The sequence below is a fragment of the Adelges cooleyi genome, unplaced genomic scaffold (genome assembly GCF_023614345.1).
Source record: "Adelges cooleyi isolate 19-005CV unplaced genomic scaffold, UGA_ACOO_1.1 ACOO_flye_CR_arks_rails_tigmint_CR_PRNA_167, whole genome shotgun sequence".
Taxonomy (NCBI): domain Eukaryota; kingdom Metazoa; phylum Arthropoda; class Insecta; order Hemiptera; family Adelgidae; genus Adelges; species Adelges cooleyi.
Window position 1 is genome coordinate 3,752,905 of NW_026095824.1, and position 19,940 is coordinate 3,772,844.

At 33.4% G+C, this 19,940-nt stretch overlaps 1 protein-coding gene across 1 annotated transcript; it reads right to left on the reverse strand.

The window, feature by feature from the left end:
• Positions 1-2,708: 2,708 nt before the first annotated feature.
• LOC126832956 (cuticle protein-like) lies at positions 2,709-9,816 on the reverse strand. Its single transcript, XM_050564026.1, has 3 exons — positions 9,583-9,816; positions 5,420-5,576; positions 2,709-3,865 (listed from the first exon to the last, which is right to left on the reverse strand). Exons 2-3 carry the CDS (start codon positions 5,537-5,539, stop codon positions 3,179-3,181), a joined length of 807 nt encoding a protein of 268 aa, XP_050419983.1. The 5' UTR covers positions 5,540-5,576; positions 9,583-9,816; the 3' UTR covers positions 2,709-3,178.
• Between the last annotated feature and the right edge of the window lie 10,124 nt (positions 9,817-19,940).

Below are 19,940 nucleotides of genomic sequence, written 5' to 3' on the forward strand. Positions count from 1 at the left end.
CGTCTTGTAACAACGAAATAATAACTTAATTTAAAAAAAATATTATTAGAATTTATTTTATTAATAAATGTACTCACAGTAAACGTGCAGATTGTTGTTCTTATTGTAAACGATTGTTATTTTTCCATGATCGGAAAATAATAGTAGTAAATACACGAATATTTTACCCCGCTGTACATCAATACCACGAAAACGTCATAAATTTTGTTTTGCTAAAATAAAATGTTTAATATTTTTGTACCTATTAGATTTTATTAATTATTATGGAGCTATAGGAAAGTGCCAAATTTTATCCAATTAAAGACAAAAATGCGAATTTACTTTCTCAAGTGTCTAATCAAACCGATTTCATTTTTTTTTTTTGTCATATCAAAATTTACTATTTTCTCTAGGTGAATAATTAAAAGGCCGATTTTTGTTTTTTTGACATTTTTCTATAATCATTAGTATTTTTACAGTTTTTTTCTATCTTATTTTCTAATAGCTTAATTAAAAAACGGTCTTTTAGCCCCTCCATAGAAACGTTTTAAAATAGATAATTGTCTTGGCTTTAATATAAGATAATAATATACAGGTAGATAGAATTCATACCCACGCGGTATAATGATTTGAATTTTCTATTAAACTAAAATATATAGAAAGTTGGTTCTAAGCTCATTCGAAAGAACTTGTCAAGAAGATACAAAAAATATGAATTTAAAAATAAATTATTGAAGTTTATTTATTACATTTAAAATTATTTTGTCAATTTTAGCTATTTTTCAGATCTCCGAAACCGATGAACGGATTTTGTTGTTTAGGGTCTTATTATAATAACCTTGGCATGTAAAAGTGCAGTCAATAATTTCAGAACTTAGACAGCTAATTCAGTAAAAAGGACCGTTTATAAGAAAATATTTAGTGATGAGAACTAACAGGGTAAAGGGTGACTATTTGTCAATAACTTGTTTTTAATCATACATTACTTGATAACGATACATTTCTCTACTTATATTTGTTTTAAAATTGTCCTTAAATTTTTTTTTTTTTAAATATTGAAAAAAAAACTAATAATCATCCATCCTAGAGCATATTATTGTAAATACAAAAATCACTTGTATCGTTTTGATTTTTACCACTTCGACCAATAGTTTTAGTCAAGTTATCATTATTTCTTTAATACAGCGTAGTGCGTATGAAGCCTCTCATAAGCTTTCGAAATTAAACTAATAAAAACAAATAAATTAAATATCTCTCTCTCACTACAACCGAGTTAATTATTTGAAAATCATTACACTTTCACATTGTTCAATGGCCATCGTTTGGTCTTAACTAAACCCATCATGATGATAATTGTCATTAAAACGAAGTAACCTAAGTGTTTATGAACGTATGAGACGTTTATAATGCGTACCGCTTTGATGGGAACCGAACCTAATCGGTGATCGGATTCGTGCTTGCTGTTTGTTGTCTGTCTGTTGACATTTATCATTCGATCGCTTTATTATTATCAGAATAAATATAATAATATAATTATTATTACAACAGAAACCGGTCGCGTTGTGAAGCAGTAATAAAATATGTGTTGAACGTGCGCACAAAAAAAAAAAAAATCCAAATAAAACCCGGAAAAACGCATCCGGTTACGACCGACCGCGCGGTTACCTACTCGAATTCATTACACAATTAGTCCGCATAGTAATAGTATTACACTACTATTATACACGATACAAACATGTATGTATTATTAGATATTTCTGGCTGAAGTCTATACTACACAATATATATTACTATAATTACATGGTATGCGCGTTACACTTGGGCCTTGGCTGTTTGCACACTACAAGCCTCGCTGCGGGTCCGCTATTGATATTATATTTATTATAACTAAATACTTTGGCCGCCGGCTTATCGCCGGTAAACCAGTCGACTAATTGTTGCCCCGAACTGCGGACATTTTTAGCCTAAACGGAGTACACACTTAAGTACACCGTGCACGACCTATTGAAACCGTTAGACCGGTGTACAAAACGTCTGGCGAGATTGCCCTTGCTTGGTTTACTTCAGTCCAAGTTCGACGCACTCCCAAGTCGTAGATGTAAGCTAAAAACTGTACACACAAGTTGCATAACGGTGTGTCCGCTAATTCCAACCCGCGCACAATGAACGGAACCAGCGAATTCGCACAGGTTCAGTTCCTCTGAAAATAGAAATCTGTTTTTTGCCAATCTGAAAAAAACACTCACGGGCTTACGCCATATTCACATAACTCTTGAGCAAATCGGCCGGTCCGGGTTTTTTTTTCCATAAAAACTCAAAACGATATTTCTGTTATAACTGTAAATGCTGACCATCCGAGAAAATCTACATTATTGACCCTCGCCGAGTGCTACTCGTTAGTTTTAACTACTCAACTTTCTAGTCTCAACGGAACGACGCCGTTTGGTTGCAATGGTTTCTTCTGGCGGATAGAAAATTGCTACTCAATTTGGATAGCTCAAGCCTGCTAAAATTAACTTATTCGTGTACTCGGACGTTTTCTAACCTGGTTTAGGTGTGGGATAAGACATAGAAAAACTAAATAAGGTAAATATGGAAAAAATTACTTTCTTTATTGATATTTGGAGAAAAAAAATAGTTTTATTAAAATTATATAATATTACAAAATACAAAAAAAAAAAATAAAATAGTTTAAATAGATAATAATATTAAATAATATATTTTATAATATTAAGCTTAAATGTAATAACAAAAAAAAAAAATATTGCACTTCGTTACACGTTAACGCTACGATCAAACTAGTTTTATAATATACTATATTAAGTTTCACTACATAGAAATACATAAATTAAAAACAATTGTATATTTGGCTCGATTATCCCCCCTTCCCCCTCCCTTCGGTTTTTACCTTATACATTTATGGGATATTATAATAATTTATTATTGTGCGGTCACGCGATTTGTTTAAGCGACGGCTGTGTTGTTTCGTTTGAGTATTTTTGATTTTGGCAGAAGCTGACACTTGAGAAATATTACCATAGTGTGGAACAGAACGAAATCTACTGAAATCCGTTTTTGAATTTTAATTGTGGAAGTAGCACAATTTTGAAAGCAACCAAGACTTAGGCAGGCGCGGACTCGCTTAAAGGACTTATTCGTTATTTTTATGTACACGGGCGAAGATGGTGCGCGGACAGGCTCACGTGTAATAATCACCGTATAACTGCCCGTTGTCGGTTTCGGGTTCGTACTTGAGCAAAGTTATGGGCGTGGGCGAAGGCGACGGCCTGTCCGAAGCGGCCGAAGTGGAGTTGTCGGCGGGGAACAGGACGGGCCCGGATTTGGCGACGAACGCCGACACCGTGGACGACGGCGACGGGAGAAGAGGTTCGGCCGACGGGCCTGCCGCCGGGTAATAGTAGTATTTAGGGGCGGGATAGTAGTGCTTGGGCGAAGGCGCCTGCGGGGCGGGCGAGTAGTACTTTGGCGACGCGTACGCCGCGGCGGCGTCCAGGCCGTTGTTGAGGTACGCGATGTAGTCGACGGACGCGACGGCCTTTTGGTGCTGCTGTTGCTGCTGCACCTGCTGCTGCGGGTAGTAGCGGTTTAGTGGCGGCGGGTACTTGGACGGCGGTGACGGTTTGAACGCCGCCGGCTGCTGGTAATGGTGTCCGCTCGGGTGGACGCTGTGGCCGCTCTTGGTCACCACCGCGTTGAACCCGTTGTGGCTGTCGGCCGTGTAGTCCACCGTCCTTATGCTGCCGTCCGGTTCCATCAGACTGTACGAACCTTTGACGACGTCGCCCTCGCGGCGTTCCCATTGGCTCTTCAGATCACCCGTGTGCAAGTCCTTGACGCCGTAGTTAAAATGATAGCTGGGCACGCTCTGAAAATACAAACATTCCAAACACTTTGATTTCGTTTATATCATAAATTATTTACTAATACGACTAAATAAATCATAAACGGTCTGAATCGTCGACGCCTAAACGCAGGCCCGGATTTAAGGGGAGGGGGGCATTAGAGACGTGTATAAACAGGCTATAATGGTAATTTTAATAATAATTTGAAAGTAAAAAATTAATAATTGCTTAATTAAAAAACAAAACCACAAGAGTAAATTTTGTAAGATTATGATATTTTGAAATGAGTTACTTACGAGTAACCCGAATTTCAGACATATCGGTTCTATCACTTGATAACTCGTGTGTCATAATATTTTTAGCCTATAATATAATCGTCGAGTTACGTTGTTTATGAAATTTGCTCTAAAAACCCAGCTGTGTATATATATTTGATAAAACTGATATTTTTCAGATTTCCTAGATTTAGGATTCGATTGAAACGCGAAAACTATACACGCTGTCCCGTTAGAAACGCCAACACGTTTAGAATATAATTATTATAATTACATTATCGAAACTGGTTTTGGGCCGTAGACAATAATATTACACGGCGAGAATTTGGTTGCTCAATTTGTGTAGCTTATAGGGTTTTCATACGATAAAACACAAGAAATACGCCCTCGTCCGTCAGGTCAAGAATAAGTTTATTATTTTACCGGACTAACTGCCGGGAACTATTTCCAAGGGCCACGATTATCGTGTGTACAATAGATCACTGATCAGTATGATTATTTCGCAGATAGGCTACTAATCGGGTCGACGATGATAATGTAATTATGATCGACTGGCCGCAGAGTAATATTATCAATTATGATCGATGGACCGAATTACAGTGTTTGGATCGTGATTGAAAGCCGTATGAGAAAATATTGTTTCAAACAACAGTGGGAACAAAAGAATCCTTCGAGGTCTCTAGGAGAAGCCTTGGTAACGTGGACGCGACTAAAAGGATGCTTAGCGCGCTCAGAATTTTCAAAAAACTAATTTATAAAAATAATTATTTTTTATTGTATTATTTCTCCGGTCATGTTGTTTTGCGTTCTTCTGCTTCTCCAACGTTCATCGCTGTTACCTAGACCTTATTTATCTGCAATCTTCATAGCCAATGGGGCAGAGTCGTTTTGGGACAGACGCTATATCAATCTAGTTAGGGACATTTTGGGTACGTTGACGATGACTTATGGAAATTTGTCAATCTCTCGGCGAGATTTATCTTAGATTAATTTCGCTCGCCTCCGACTAGGTTTTGGTCTAATCGACTGCCATTCGCGACAATTGCAATAGTAATAAAAAAACAATTACAATAACCGCGCCTATATATGGCGGCCAACACGGTATGGCCATACGACATTGTCATATTATTATTGCACGCGATCGTGAATTACTTGCAACCAGAGAAGAATAGGGAATTTTAAAATGGAGAAAAATACACACCCTCGTTATGAAAACAATAGGTAGCGTGCTGTACACTGTACTCTTATGAATATTATAGGCTGTGTTAAACTGTGCTGTTTTATATTGTATCTACTACTTACATAATGGTCGTCCGAATCGTGAACGGAATGACCCGCACGTACCGCCGACAAGAGCAACACCAGTAGACACGGTACGATGACCACCGGTCGCCCCATCGTGGTCGTGGTCGTGGTCGTCATATCGTTGGATGTGGTATAAAATACGCTATGCTGAGCCCTGCAACAGATAAAACCGTAATGTGATTATTATTATTATTATTATTACTGTAGTGTGTATTAAAAAATGCACTAAGACGGTCACGGTCTGTTTGTCGTGTCGTCCGGACCGCACGCATGTGTACGCGACGCTACACAGATGAAGTCGGCGCGATAATAATAAGTATAAAGTGTATAAGTAATAAGTGCACAGCGGCCGCGACGACGGATTTATTAAGTTTTTGTTTCTACGTTTCTAATATGTGTGTATTGTAAAGCGTGGGTACAGCGCAATAATATATAAGGCACGGGTCGTGATCAGATAAAATCCCGTTTGGTCTAGTTGTTTTTTTTTTTATTGGTTATTATTTTATATAATCGTCGTCTCGTCTGAGAAAATAACATTTTTCACTCGTTCGTCGATGAGCTACTCTCGCGCTAATTAATAATAAAAAAGGACATGGCGGTCAAGCTCATCATCCATAGTGACGATATTGCCAAGGTGTTTTGGGGGCAATCCCGGAGGGTCGCCATGGATAACAATGCAGAGGAATCGTAAGTACACTTCTGCGATATGTTGGCGAGGTCGGGTAAGGTCAGAACTCGAAAAACGATTCGACCCCGGTTCGGCTGTTTATCAGATTTGCGAAATTTTCAAAAAAACTCACGACTGAACGATGGATCCTAACTTAACCGACTCGAAGATTTCCCATTCGAACGTCACGTTTGAAAATTTCGCAAAACGTTTTTTTTATTTTTTTCTGCTATAACGACCTCGGTACGACGATAAACCAAAATGGGTCTAACCAAACACTGTAAGACCGCCAAGAACAATGCAAGCCGGCGCTACCTATATTATTATGAATATATTATACTATGTATATCAGAGCAGCTGAGCGTACCGCATGTTCTTCGGCTGGCCGGCCAGCGGTTTCGGCGTGTATAAGTGTATAATTATTATTATTAAAACCGTATGTTACATTATATGTAGTCATTATATTGTGCCTTGTTTCAGTTCTTTTTTTCCAGCGCAGGATCTTGCGCAACCCACACATTATTGTCTTCAACGTTTGTTTTCATTATGATGATAATAATAATAATTCTGGTACGTTATAATATTTTGTTTGCGTCGCTGATTTGACCCAGATCGAGTAATTATGACGAACGCCAGCTCCGAGACAGCTCGACGTTGTATTGGGGAAAAATTAAGTCCATTGGTAAAACTATTTGAACACAATAGAAACACATTTAATATATTTTAGCACATTTTTCTTAACGACTACTGAGCCCACCAGTCTTGAAAAGCTGCAGAAGCCAGAATGCAAAAACAAATTAAATAATGTATTAATTGGAATAAAAAAATATCAATCAATCAAATAATTTTTTTATTCGAATAAACTAACAAACAAAAATTCGAATATATTTTTATTTTAATCATTTTTTCAGTCTAGTAATATTTTATTGAAATCAAAAATGAATATTGCCTCACAACACACGCTGCTTCTTAAATAACTAACATAGACATAAAGAATGATGATTTGCTTAGACAAGATAAAACAATGTAACGGAACAACTAATCTAAAATTAATATAAATAACTCGTTTTGCCAATTATTTAGATAGAATTTTTTTGGCAGATCAGAAGTCATTTGTTGTTGGTAATTTTTTTTTGGGATGATTTTTGTGTTGTTTTTCAATTGCAATGTCCGCAGTTTGTGTGTTTCTGGGCTGCCTTCGTTAAAAAAAAGTCTTTTTCGCAGGTTTGCCGGCAACCACCGCGCCGTGCCGTCTCGAATCGATGGGTTATTTTTTTAGAGTAAAAAAAAAACTATAGCAAACATCTCACATAACAACAATGACGGACAAAGTGTAATATGTAATAATTACATGGCGTTTCGGTCGTTTTACGGAGCCGGTAAGTACTGCAGTGTATTATGTATTGTACACTATAATATTATAGTGATGTTATTTTTATTATTATCTTCTCCGATCTGTGATGAGCACATGACAATGTACGGACTGCGGCAAGCATAAAAAATATTACATTCAACGAGGTGTCGGTGACATCCGGGACGATAAATATTGTTATGATTATTATTATTATTATTATTATTAGAACTACCGAAAGAGGTGAAAGCGACCCTCTGCTCATCGTATGTGTACGTAGTGTGTACACTGTAGATATTATCATAAAAAATGAACGATAAACAAAGCGACGGTTAAAATTTGTATAGCGAAGAAGAAAAATTTCCAAATAATCATTCGGGAGACGCGTTTAACGACTGACAATAAAACTTAATGAGCATATATTATAACGCAGTGCTAGCGTTCGATTGTGAATCCGACCGTTACTGACCAGAGCAGTTTTCTCCACTCGGATAATTTACCGGACGGGGTGACTATGTTAATACACGACTAGCAATCGTTTATCTTGTGTACGAGTGGTTTAAAATATTTGGTCATGACTTTGGACAACGGAAGTCTAAGCCGTTCGACCGTTTTTACTTTTTGCACGGGTCATCGTCATAGTCATAATATAGTCGTATGAAAGTTTTCTGACTTTGCATCTTCTCAGGAATGTCGAACAAATATAATAATAATAACAATATTTGAATTAGTATACCTACACCTTGGGGGTAAACTACATCACTGTTTATTATGGAACGTCGTGAATAACCAAAAACTATCCTGACATGTGTTTTATAATAATTATTATCGTCAAAAAGAGAAAATTTGAAATTTTCGTATGCGATCTGCAAAATTTGTACACCGACATATGAACATACTTGTTTATTTGGATGTAAGCGAAATAGCTAACAAAATCGATAATTGGAAAGCAAAATTAAAGGGGTGTGAATGGATAGTATTTTAAACACTGATTTTTATAGTAAATTTATATTTTCTTCTTAAAGAATTGACACGGTACATTGATAGTATAAATTTAAGATTGGAATAAATAATCTCAAACTGAAATAAAAATCACGTTTTAATAGTAATAATCAATGACCTGGCTATCAGGGTAAAGTACCGGGCAAAGTCACATTTTACTAACAAACAATTTTTTTTTTCAAAATTTATTCTCCAGCGTCCGAATTATTTTACACAATATAAACAAAAGTATAAAATACATTTTTATTGTCTGATTGAGAGTTACTCTTTCTGGAATTAACAGACTTCGTTTAACAACTAAGTAAAAAAAAATATGTTTATTAAATGTGTTAAACGGATGTCCGATTATGGAAAATATATTTAATTTAAAACAAATCATAAATAATATTATGATAAAACTTAGTTACTCAAAAAGTAAAAACGTGGCAAATTTTAGGCTAAAGGATATTCTGAAGAGGCATATTTTTTAAAATTATACATTTAGAACCTATTGTCTATATTTTCCGTAATACAGAAATAATAATAATACTTTCAGTTATGGTTATACAATGTAAACTGTACAACTGAAATTCCGAGGGAATACAAATGAATTTTGGCCAACTATCAAGAATTTCTAGTTATCGAAAATATGATGCGGTTTTTCACGTTAAAAATATATTGTTTACCTTTTAAATATTGTAAATCAGTTTTCATTGCAAAATAGTGTAGACTGTAAAGTATTTGTTCGAATAGCAAAACACTCTTAATGAAATTCGTCCAAAATTTGTTCTCAAATTTGTTTTAACTTTAACTACACCAAAAACTGATAGACCAAAATGTGATATTTATAGTTAATAAAATATCGAAGATAAATATTAGTTTACCCACTTGTAAAATGTAATATTTAATTAATAACAAACCACTTTACCTACGTTATATTATTTAAACATTAACTTTTTTTGAAAATTGTGGATAACGTAAAAGAAATTAACGTGTAGGTACTTGCAGTAAATACTGTCCTCTTTCGAAACTTCTACTTACACTATACTAAACAATTCTAGATATTGGTATACCTGCCAATTATTATAAAGCCTCGAACAAAGGATCGTCAGCTGAATTTAACCAACCTTAGGTGTTATTTAAATAGTACAAAATTCTTACCGGTTTTGCACGGCTGAGTAACGGTTAGGTTAGGTATCTAACTAGAACTATCGACATGTACACGCGACGTCCAGTTGACTTCTAAGTTAATAAAACCGTGTTAGAATGGTTGAAAAATATCACTAGTTACAATAAAATAAAATGTTTAAAAAAAATCACAATGCACAGTCGTAGTGGACGTTTTAAAATGCTTTGAACAAACGAGCTGCAGACTTGATATACTTCCGATTTCACTAGATTCGTTTCTTCCCGTGTCTCGCTCTCCCTCTCTCGCTCTCATTCATATTATTTTCGTTTACTCGTTGGAATGCCTACTTTTTATCCCCGTGCTTTGTTTTACGATACACAGCCCCCCCCCCCCATTCCGACCAATGAGAACTATAGGCAAACTGAAATATGGTACTCTAGATACAATAATTTATACCTAGAGTTGGTCGCTCCCAAACTATCAATATCAATAAATCTGTATTACTATAAACATGACTTCATGGCTGTTTTAGAACCTCGACGAAAATTTAAAAATATTATACTATTAGCCCTTCACTGCATGGATTTTTTTTTAACCATATGCTATAAGTGTACTAAATACTACTTAAAAAAATAAAAATAAATTTTTTTTGAGTTTTGGTTTCATGGAAAACGCTAATTAAAGAATTTGGAACATTATGGAACATTGTGCATACAAAGATGTATAGCATGAGCAGATATAAACAGTAAATACAATTGTTCCATGTATGGAACATTATGCAGTGAAGGGTTAGCCCAAGTAATGTGTAATTGACGACCTAATGAATTTACATACTTAAATATCTACCAAACGTACTCCACTACTATAGGACGAAGTCTCACGAGGCAAATTACAGTTAAGTTTGGTTAGGCTTTCATTTATTCAAATTCGAATTCAATTTTTTTATAAAAACTTTTAGAAATGACCAATATAATTAGTATTTTATCAGAATTTTGTACTATTATTATTTAATACAATCATTTTGTATGATAACTCTTTAATTCGAAATTTGGTTTAAACAACTACAAAATGCAAAACAAACATTAAACAAATTAACGATTCAAATTAAAAGTGTTTTTAAATGCAATAGTTAATGTGCTCAAAGACTACTTTTGCAAGTGGGAACTTTTAAAGTAAAAATGTACTAATAAAAACAACAGCTTTAGGCTAGTAAGAAAGAAAAATTCAAAAGAGAAATACATTTCTAATTGCGAATAATGTGTTCGCACATTTCTCTCTTGAGTAATATCGAAAAGTGTATCGATTATTTTGCACACAATAACAAACGATTACATAATAATCACATAGATATAAATTGAGTTTTGTTTCAGGTCCAATTCAATTTCATTTTCAATTACCCGATCACAGTACTATACGTTTGGAATAATATATACTTTTAGAAAATGTATCGACAAAATTCCAAGATTACCTTGTTAGTGTGTTTACTGCGAAAACATAAATCTTTTAAATATCCACAATTGAATGAAGCGATTGATAAGTTGCAACTCGCTGTATTATTCAATTGAAAAAGATAAATTTCTAAACAAAAGTAATCAAAAAATGTTTTTTTTAAATTAAAGAAATTCCCAGAGGATTTGGACCTAAGGAAGATATAAAACTATAACCGTTAAAAAAATTATCTAAATTTCACTGAACTGAATTGCCGGCGATTATTTAACAGCGAAATTGAATGAAGTAAAATCAGAAACTCGGAAATTTTATCGTTATTACTCATACTATAAAACAGACATAACGGTATAATTTTACATTTAGAATAACGATGGAAAAAAAAAATTACAACTTTTAATCTGACGTATACAAAATAAGTTCTCAGCTCTCAATTGCAAAATTTATATTTTGTAATTTAGAAAACTATCCACTTAAAAATTATTAATTATTTACAATTTGAGTAAAAACTCTCAATAGGTAACTCTGTTAGCAGTCTTTATTGTTTTGTAAGTCATTAAAATGGCAAAAAGTAATTACCAACATTCGCCGTTTAAAAGTAATAATTATTGTTATGTGTTTTATGCAATACAATAATCCTGAAATTATAAATATTGAATCCATTCCTAGGTACATAATATTATATATATATATATATATATATAAATAATTGTTAACACTTGTCATTAAATTGTATTTATGAGTTATTCGTACTTGGCATATTTTTGTTTTTTATTTACTTTACTGTTAGTTAACGTAATAAATTGGACTATAGTAATTACTACTGTGATAAACGCAAAGGTGGTGTTTTAAAGAAACTAGGCCTGAGGATGTTCTAGTTATTAATTTTCTTTGTTTTAAACGACTTGTCCAGTAGCATAGGCGCAATTTGGGGGAAGCTTTGGTGTGCTTAGCACCCCAAAATCGTTTAAGATGTTTATATTAAGTTTCATGAGAAAGAGAAACCTTTTCTACTATTTTTTGTGCTGAAAATTGCCATTACCTTTTTAAAATGAAATGGTGCCCCATCGTAATATTTAGCAAAAAGCGACCGATATGAGCTTGTTGAAAAGTCCTGAGGGTGCTCAGGTGATCCAGGCGATGTTCCCATGGTTCACTCGACATCCTCTTCTCGGCCATCTGTTATATGTATAAACATAATATATAATACACTGTAGATGAATAGCGAACTACGACAGCCTCGATCCACTGCTACGCATTACTCAAAGAAGAAGCATGACAACAAACCTTTAACCATTATAATTAGTATTTAATCCACCTATAGGTCAGGTGTATAGCTATACCATTTTGATTCGTGACTGAGTGACGGCAGTCGATATACAGATGGCAAATTACTATCATTATCTTTTCAGATGAGTGAATTTCGAATAATTTATAAACAATTAGTTAAAAAAACTGTTTTTACTTTTGACAATGACACGACTATTGGCGAGGAAGATTTTTACCAGTCGTGTAGTTAAAAAACCGGTTCATCGAAATCGTGTAAATAGCTATGACGTCTGTATAATATGCTTAGTCTGTATTATGTTTATTTCCTACTAATTTCCGATCAGGATCTTCTGGTGAAATCCACTCAACTTCCATTGAAAATATAGAAACACTACAGGTATAACACTTAAAAGTTAAAATAACATAAAATTGACAATATTAAGATGACGTGAACATTTTTATACTGCATAATGTTAACGAAATGTTTTTTAACATAAATGATAAATTAACTGAATCAAAATGGGACCAATAAAATTATTGATAAAACAGTTGCCAGGCTTGAAGACACAGTACACTACGAAGTACGAACTAATAATTCAATTTGTTTGTGGTGAATTTTTTGTATTTATTTAAGGCGCTAAACAATAAGCAACTAAAATTGCATTTTAGAGTTGTTTTTGTATTATCATGACCTACCATACTTCATAATACCACCATAGATAATATATGGTAACCGTTATGATAGTTTGATGGACGCAACGAATACATAATTATTAACATAGGATTTAGGTGGCCAAAAAATATTTTTTTATTAATATTCATTCATTTCATTAGAAAATTATTAATGATAATAAAGCGGAAACGACTAAAACTTGTTCAAAAGTTCAAAACTGAAGTTGGATTAGCTGGTAGTAGCCTTTGTTTAAAATATGAATCTATATCATATTTTCATGATTTTTATACTGATAAGGCTAACTATACCACCTTAGAGTTGTTTTAAAATTTACATAATTTAAAATTTTCAAGTTATTGAAATTCTCTTTGAGAGGTAAAAATGTAGGTAAGTTCTTTTCAAAAAGTTGAGGAACATTTTCATTTTTGGTTAAGCTGTATATAGAATCGAATGGTAGTTTTTTAATAAAAACACTGTTAAAAACCAGCAAAGGCCGAAGCTTGAAGTCTTGTTTTAATTTCGTTAAAAATTACACGGATAGTATTTTTTCATCTAGAAAAAAAAACAAAAATTATTTACAGCTTAACTAACCACTTGGCACTTAGGTACAAAACCAATTTAAATGTAAAAAGTAACACTAAATAAAAAATAATATATTATATTTATTATATAATAACACATTGAATTTTGAGTACATTGTCACAAATCAATACTCATACCTCTCTCTCTAATCATTGAATACGCCAATAAGAACCACTGTTAAAATATATTAACCGTGCATAATACCTGCAAACCACGACCAAGATATCACCAAGACTGGTATCAGTTTGTGATAAGAATACAAAATCTGCCACACAGATATATATAATTAACTAGATTGCTAACTGTATATACCACCAATAGAGAAGATTGAAGCAGCCACTTTCCGCCATCCCGGTGGCAACTAGTTTTCAATTTATTATTTATATGATATATCTGTGATCTGCCATAACTGATAAGTGAAAACTTCAATGTACAATAATTTTCAAGATCGGCATAGATGTGTTTTCCAATGTATTTCATCACAAATGACAACAACCACAAGTATACTGGTACAAAGTACGTGTGTGAAGTTAGCCATAAACGAGCCAGCAATATTTGATAACAGTGAGTGTCATGGCGTTGGTGTATGTTGTGTTGCCAATACTCTAATTATTCTAAGGGGCAGTTCATATATCCCCATATACCGACGATTATTATTATACGAAATCGACTTAATCAATTAAAATATATACTAATTATCGACAAAACAGTAAGAGTATATTATTTAACCTAAAAAAAAAATGGCATTTGGGGTTTTGCGGCCACCATGAGCCGCCAAACCCGTGCACAAAAATATTGCCAACCGACCGAAACCGGCGGCAGTTATGTCAATTTTTGACAACGTTCCGGAAGAGTCGCCCTCAATTTGATTATACCAATCGAAAGCTTACTAAAATGTCTAAAAAATCGTCTCTATGAAAAAAGTTGGCACCTGTGAAGACAAAAATTTGTTAGTGAAAGAGGTTATGTACAAATAATAAATATTATGCGATTTTGTACAAATATAAAAAGATATTATGGTTACTGGTCACTCGATTATTCCGTAGTAGCTGATGCATAGTTTAAATACTAGATTATCATCCGAGATACTCGGATAATGACTAGCTCCAGCTAAATTAGATTAAAGTGTAAAGTCCGTTATCCGTGACTGTCTACCTTTCGTCTAATAATGGGTGGTTATTTATTATATCTGTTTATGATACGGAATGCGCTAACATCAAATTATTATTATATTTTATGTGATGACCGACGTAATAAAACTACTTGTCTTTGTTGAACCTAATGAAATTATTAGTCCCAGATTTAAACTCCATATTTTGTCCATGACGATTTAGGCAAGAATTATTTGTTTCTACGTCTGATTCCTTCCCTTATTTTTCTACATTTATTAAAGGCCTATGCAAATGCAGTTGACAGGTTATTGTTTATATTTCCACAAAATATAAATCCTAATTAATCTTAATAATTTTTATACAAAGATACGGTGTTAGTGGTTACATAACCGAAATGGAGTTCTAATGTCGTGTGACTAAATAAAATAGTGTAGAATATTATAATAAATATATATTATAAAAATATCCAGGCTGGCCAACCATATTGGTATTGGGTTTGGCTTAAATACGAAATTCTGACAAGCTTCGGCGGTGTATACGAAACAATTCCAGACCCTTACTAGAAACAACCAACAACAGCAAAAACTTCAACTTCAAAAATTAAAATTGTTGAATATGTCGTCATTAAAATTAAACCGATCATGTAAATCTAAATTATACTATATTATATCATTAAGTTGATCACATATTATAATTGGACAACATAAGAATGGGAACAATATCATATTTTTTTTTAATTTTCTAGTTTGTACACTTATTTGAAGAGTAATATCTCTAGTCTCTACACATGTATTTGTTAATTAATGTCTACATTGTTAGGTCAAAATGATCAGAAAAAGCCCAATTTTACATTAAGCAACCTGAATTTTGCATCGGTAGGCAACTTAACTTTCACAGTGTACAACAATATAGCGTATACCTACGTGCCATGTAAACGGCACGTGCAGCCAAGATAATTTGTGCTTTGATACTAAAAAAAATATATTTTCTCGTAACCCACTTGCAATGTCGGAAAACACAATTTGATGTTACTTGTGTAATATATTTATTGTTAAAACAAAGTAAGAATATTTTGAGTATGTTATTAGTGATATTCTAGATTTTTCTAAGAAACATTTTCTACCCAATTTTATAACGCTGAAAAAGAATACGTCGATTTCAAAAAGCCTTTCGTACGAAAAAAAAAAGGTCGGGTCGAAAGAATGCAATGTTAAAATGATCGATGTGTATTCAGATGCCAAAATAAAATAGCAAAAACAGGTCAACGTTTTACCATTGAAATTTGATGTACGTGTTCTTCTTTTCAAAAAACACTGTGCTCCGGAATCGCATGTATTAAAAAGCCATAAAGTAGATAGTTCACGTTTAGCTGGTCCCTCGTGTTAAAAGACGAATGGTATTTCTCAAATCATCCACTTTACGACAAGTCCATCCCCATCCTCACTGTGAACAAAATGTACACTAATGTCAATAACTTAACATACGATTTTATAGTAACTGATTACACACGACTGGGGTTAGGTTAGGTTAGGTTAGGTTAGGTTAGGACTGGGAAAATACTTCAAATATTATAATATTTGCAAAACATCCATTATGTTCAACCTATTTCGTCTTACTTCCATTTAAAGTATTAACCACGTTTTCTCGAAAAATAAAATGCACATTAACCATATTAACAACAATTTATTAAAACTAATTTTCTTCATAGCAATAGTACAAGTGATTCATTAATTAAATAAGCCGTTGTCCAATTATACTGATTAAAGAGTGTACCTATATATACAAGGTGACTGGTTAATTATGCCCCAATCAATATTATAAAAAATTAAATACAATTAGCTTCGATGCAGAACGGCGAAGGTATTGGTTTTACTCTGATGTGGGCTTTTTTTTATCTGTATACACTGCAACATTTTTAAAACTGAACCAATTCCTTCGAATAGCAACTCTTTAAATCACAAATTTCATCTAGTTGGTACTTTGGGGGGTAAAAGTTAAAAAAGTTTACTTCTTCACAGTCGAAATTTAAAGTTAGAACTTTTACTGGCTATAATTTCGAGAAAAAGAGTCGGATCGAGTTGAAATTTATTAGGAATATTTATTTGGTATGCCCGCACACGTGAGTTGTATCAAATTTGAATTATACCCATTTCCCACCTCCCTAGGAGGGGTACAAGTTTTTTTTGTTTTTTGCGGGTTTCAGCCGTAATTTTAAGACTTTTAAGTTGAGGTGCTGTGTTTACAAATAAGCATCAAAGCGTTTATTTGAAAGTGATTTTATTTCATTTTATCACTTTTATTTATACTAACTCCTGTAGACCTGTGACCTCTCCGTCCCCTCGTTGCTTTGATTCCATTATGCCTATACTCTACTGTACTAGTCCTCTCTTTCAAATTAACGCTTTGATGCTTATTTGTAAATACAGCACCTCAATTTAATACTTTTTAACTTTGCTGACAATGGAGAGTAATAGCCCACACGAAACACTTCTCCAAATCGATACACAACCGCATAAACACTTTTAAAAATTTTAAATTCAGCACACAATAATGTGTTGAAAAACAATTTTAAATTAAATTGCTTTTCGATTTAAAATATGTAGGATTAATTTTTGTACCCTGAATTGTTGTTATAGGAACCACATTTAAGCAAATCCCAATACCAATATGGTTAGCCACCTGGATATTTTTTTTCACAACTCTCGCTAAATGTATATTTATTATAATATTCTACACTATTTTATTTAATTTATAAATTGAAACTTTAACGAAACACAAACCTGACAAAACTAGAATACTCCCTCTTATCACTAATACACCAACGTATATTTCAAACTATACTATACATTCAGATCTACAAATGAAAACTACAACCTAAGTTATACCATAGCCCTCTATTTACAAGAGTAAATTACCTTAAAATTCTAACTATCTGTCAGACCATAAACGACCTACTAAAAAAGCAAGTGTCTGGTGCTTCTTACTTAGAGATTTTTAATTTTAAACTGAAAAAAATAGCCTAGCAGTTAGACGGTTAAATCTCAAGTGTCCGGTGTTGCTTACTTTATGTGTTAACAACAGATTAAAAATCTAGAGGTCAATCAGTCTATTATGGTAAATAGGAAATTAATTGAAGAGTGACAAAGTTCTTACTTTGTTTTACATTTAACAAAAAAGCCACTATACATATCCACTCTGCACTGAAATTTTAGTTGCCTACCCTTACAAAATTCAGGCGTCTCGTAAATCTATTAGTTAAAAAAAAACGAGTATTTCTTCAATGATTGATAAACACAACGTTAACAGCTTATAATATAATCTATATAATGTACAATAAAATGTATAACAATAAATAATTACCTGATTTAAATAACATATACCAACGTTTAGATTAAAATATTTAAAAACAAAGGTTATATTTATCCCTACAATTGGATTGGTCTTCAAATATATTTAATGCTCAATTTCCTGAAAATACTTTAAATCAAAATAATTAGATGACCTATATAAACAATATTTTATACCAAACTAAGATTCGAAAACGTGTTTTATTGTAAAATATTTTTAAGTACATACATTTCAAAATTAAATACTCCAAGAACAGTTATGGACACAATAAGGCTTGCAAAATTCCACATTATACATAAAGAAATAATTAAAAAGCAAGTCTAGTTAGCTATTTCATAAGAAATTTACCAATTATAAACTTATACATAACTGGAAATAAAACACAAATACCTTATTGTTAATTTGAACGTGAAAATATAATAGTGTTTAATAAAATAATAAGATTACACTGAGATGTATTAAAATTACAGACATTGTATTAATCTGAAATTCCCGACTCACTCTAACAATAGTGCTCCAAAGTGGGATTCATTTAAACCCAAATTTGGAAACACAGTTTGTATAATATGGTTTATTTTTTCATCGAGTTGACTCTCTATCTCCTGCAAATTTTGGGGAACCTCATTACTTATATCCGTATCTGACTGAACCACGCAAGACATCTCAGTGTATGTGTTTAATGCTATTTCAACATCTGACAAATTGCTTTGGAAAGTTTCCATTCTATCAAGTGACATATCATTAACAAGATCCCGTTGATTGTTGATTGTTGTATTAATATATTCAATGGAGTTCATGAGGAGGTAAATGATTTTCAAAACATCCTTGCTAAAAATTGTCTGAGGAGATAATCGTAGAAAAAACAAAAGGGTGCTTCTTATGCGCAATATTACTGGATCGCTCTTCTTGACTATTTTCACGATTGATCTAAAAACCTCATAATTGTCAGCAGGGCCTGCCTGGAAAAATAATTGTGCTATAGATTTGTAGTAAGGCAATAACTGTTTTAATAGCTCAACGTAATAACAGCTCAGAAATCCGTAGATTTGACGCACTTTAGTGTCTACGTTTGTCTCGTTAACTATTTGCCCTATGACATCGGTCGCCAGCAGATCTTCTACACTGTATTGTCCGCTATCCATCACAAAATTAAAGTGGCACATAGGTTTCGACCGGTCAATTTGTATCAGTATCTCGTTCGTTTGGTGAACTCTGTTTTCCGTATCGGGATTTTCGTTCAAAGCAGTAGTGTTTGATAGTGTATTAAACGCAAACCCCAGTCGTGTGTAATCAGTTACTATAAAATCGTATGTTAAGTTATTGACATTAGTGTACATTTTGTTCACAGTGAGGATGGGGATGGACACGTCGTAAAGCGGATGATTTGAGAAATACCATTCGTCTGTTAACACGAGGGACCAGCTAAACGTGGAACTATCTATTTTATGGCTTTTTAATACATGCGATTCCGGGGCACAGTGTTTTTTGAAAAAATTCTTAGTCTCTCTTCTTAGGTTGTTTATAAGTTTTAACGTACCTTCAGTCGTAGGTGCGGAAATATCATCGTCATTTGTCGACGTGGAAACACAGCAAAATAGCATCGGCTTTGTTGTTTTAGTTGTTGTTCGTTTCCAGTAAGGGTCGGGTGTCATCTCGTAAGCACATCCGAAGCTTGTGAGGATTTCGTAAAAGTCATTGATTAATGGCGTTTCCGGAGACAACGATTGCACATAGGCAATCGCACTTTGCATGCGCGATACCAATTGTTTTCCGTGGCATAACTGCCTGAACTTCTCCAGACATTCTTGTTTATTTTCGGAAGGGATTGTATCCCAGCGAGACATCCGATTACAATAAAGCCCAATCCTATTCAGGTATTCAGTGTAAGTTAGAAACATTATAGCGTAATCGCAATTGAGAAATTGGTGGGCTTGCCGGACTTTCTGGTGTATGTTTCTGG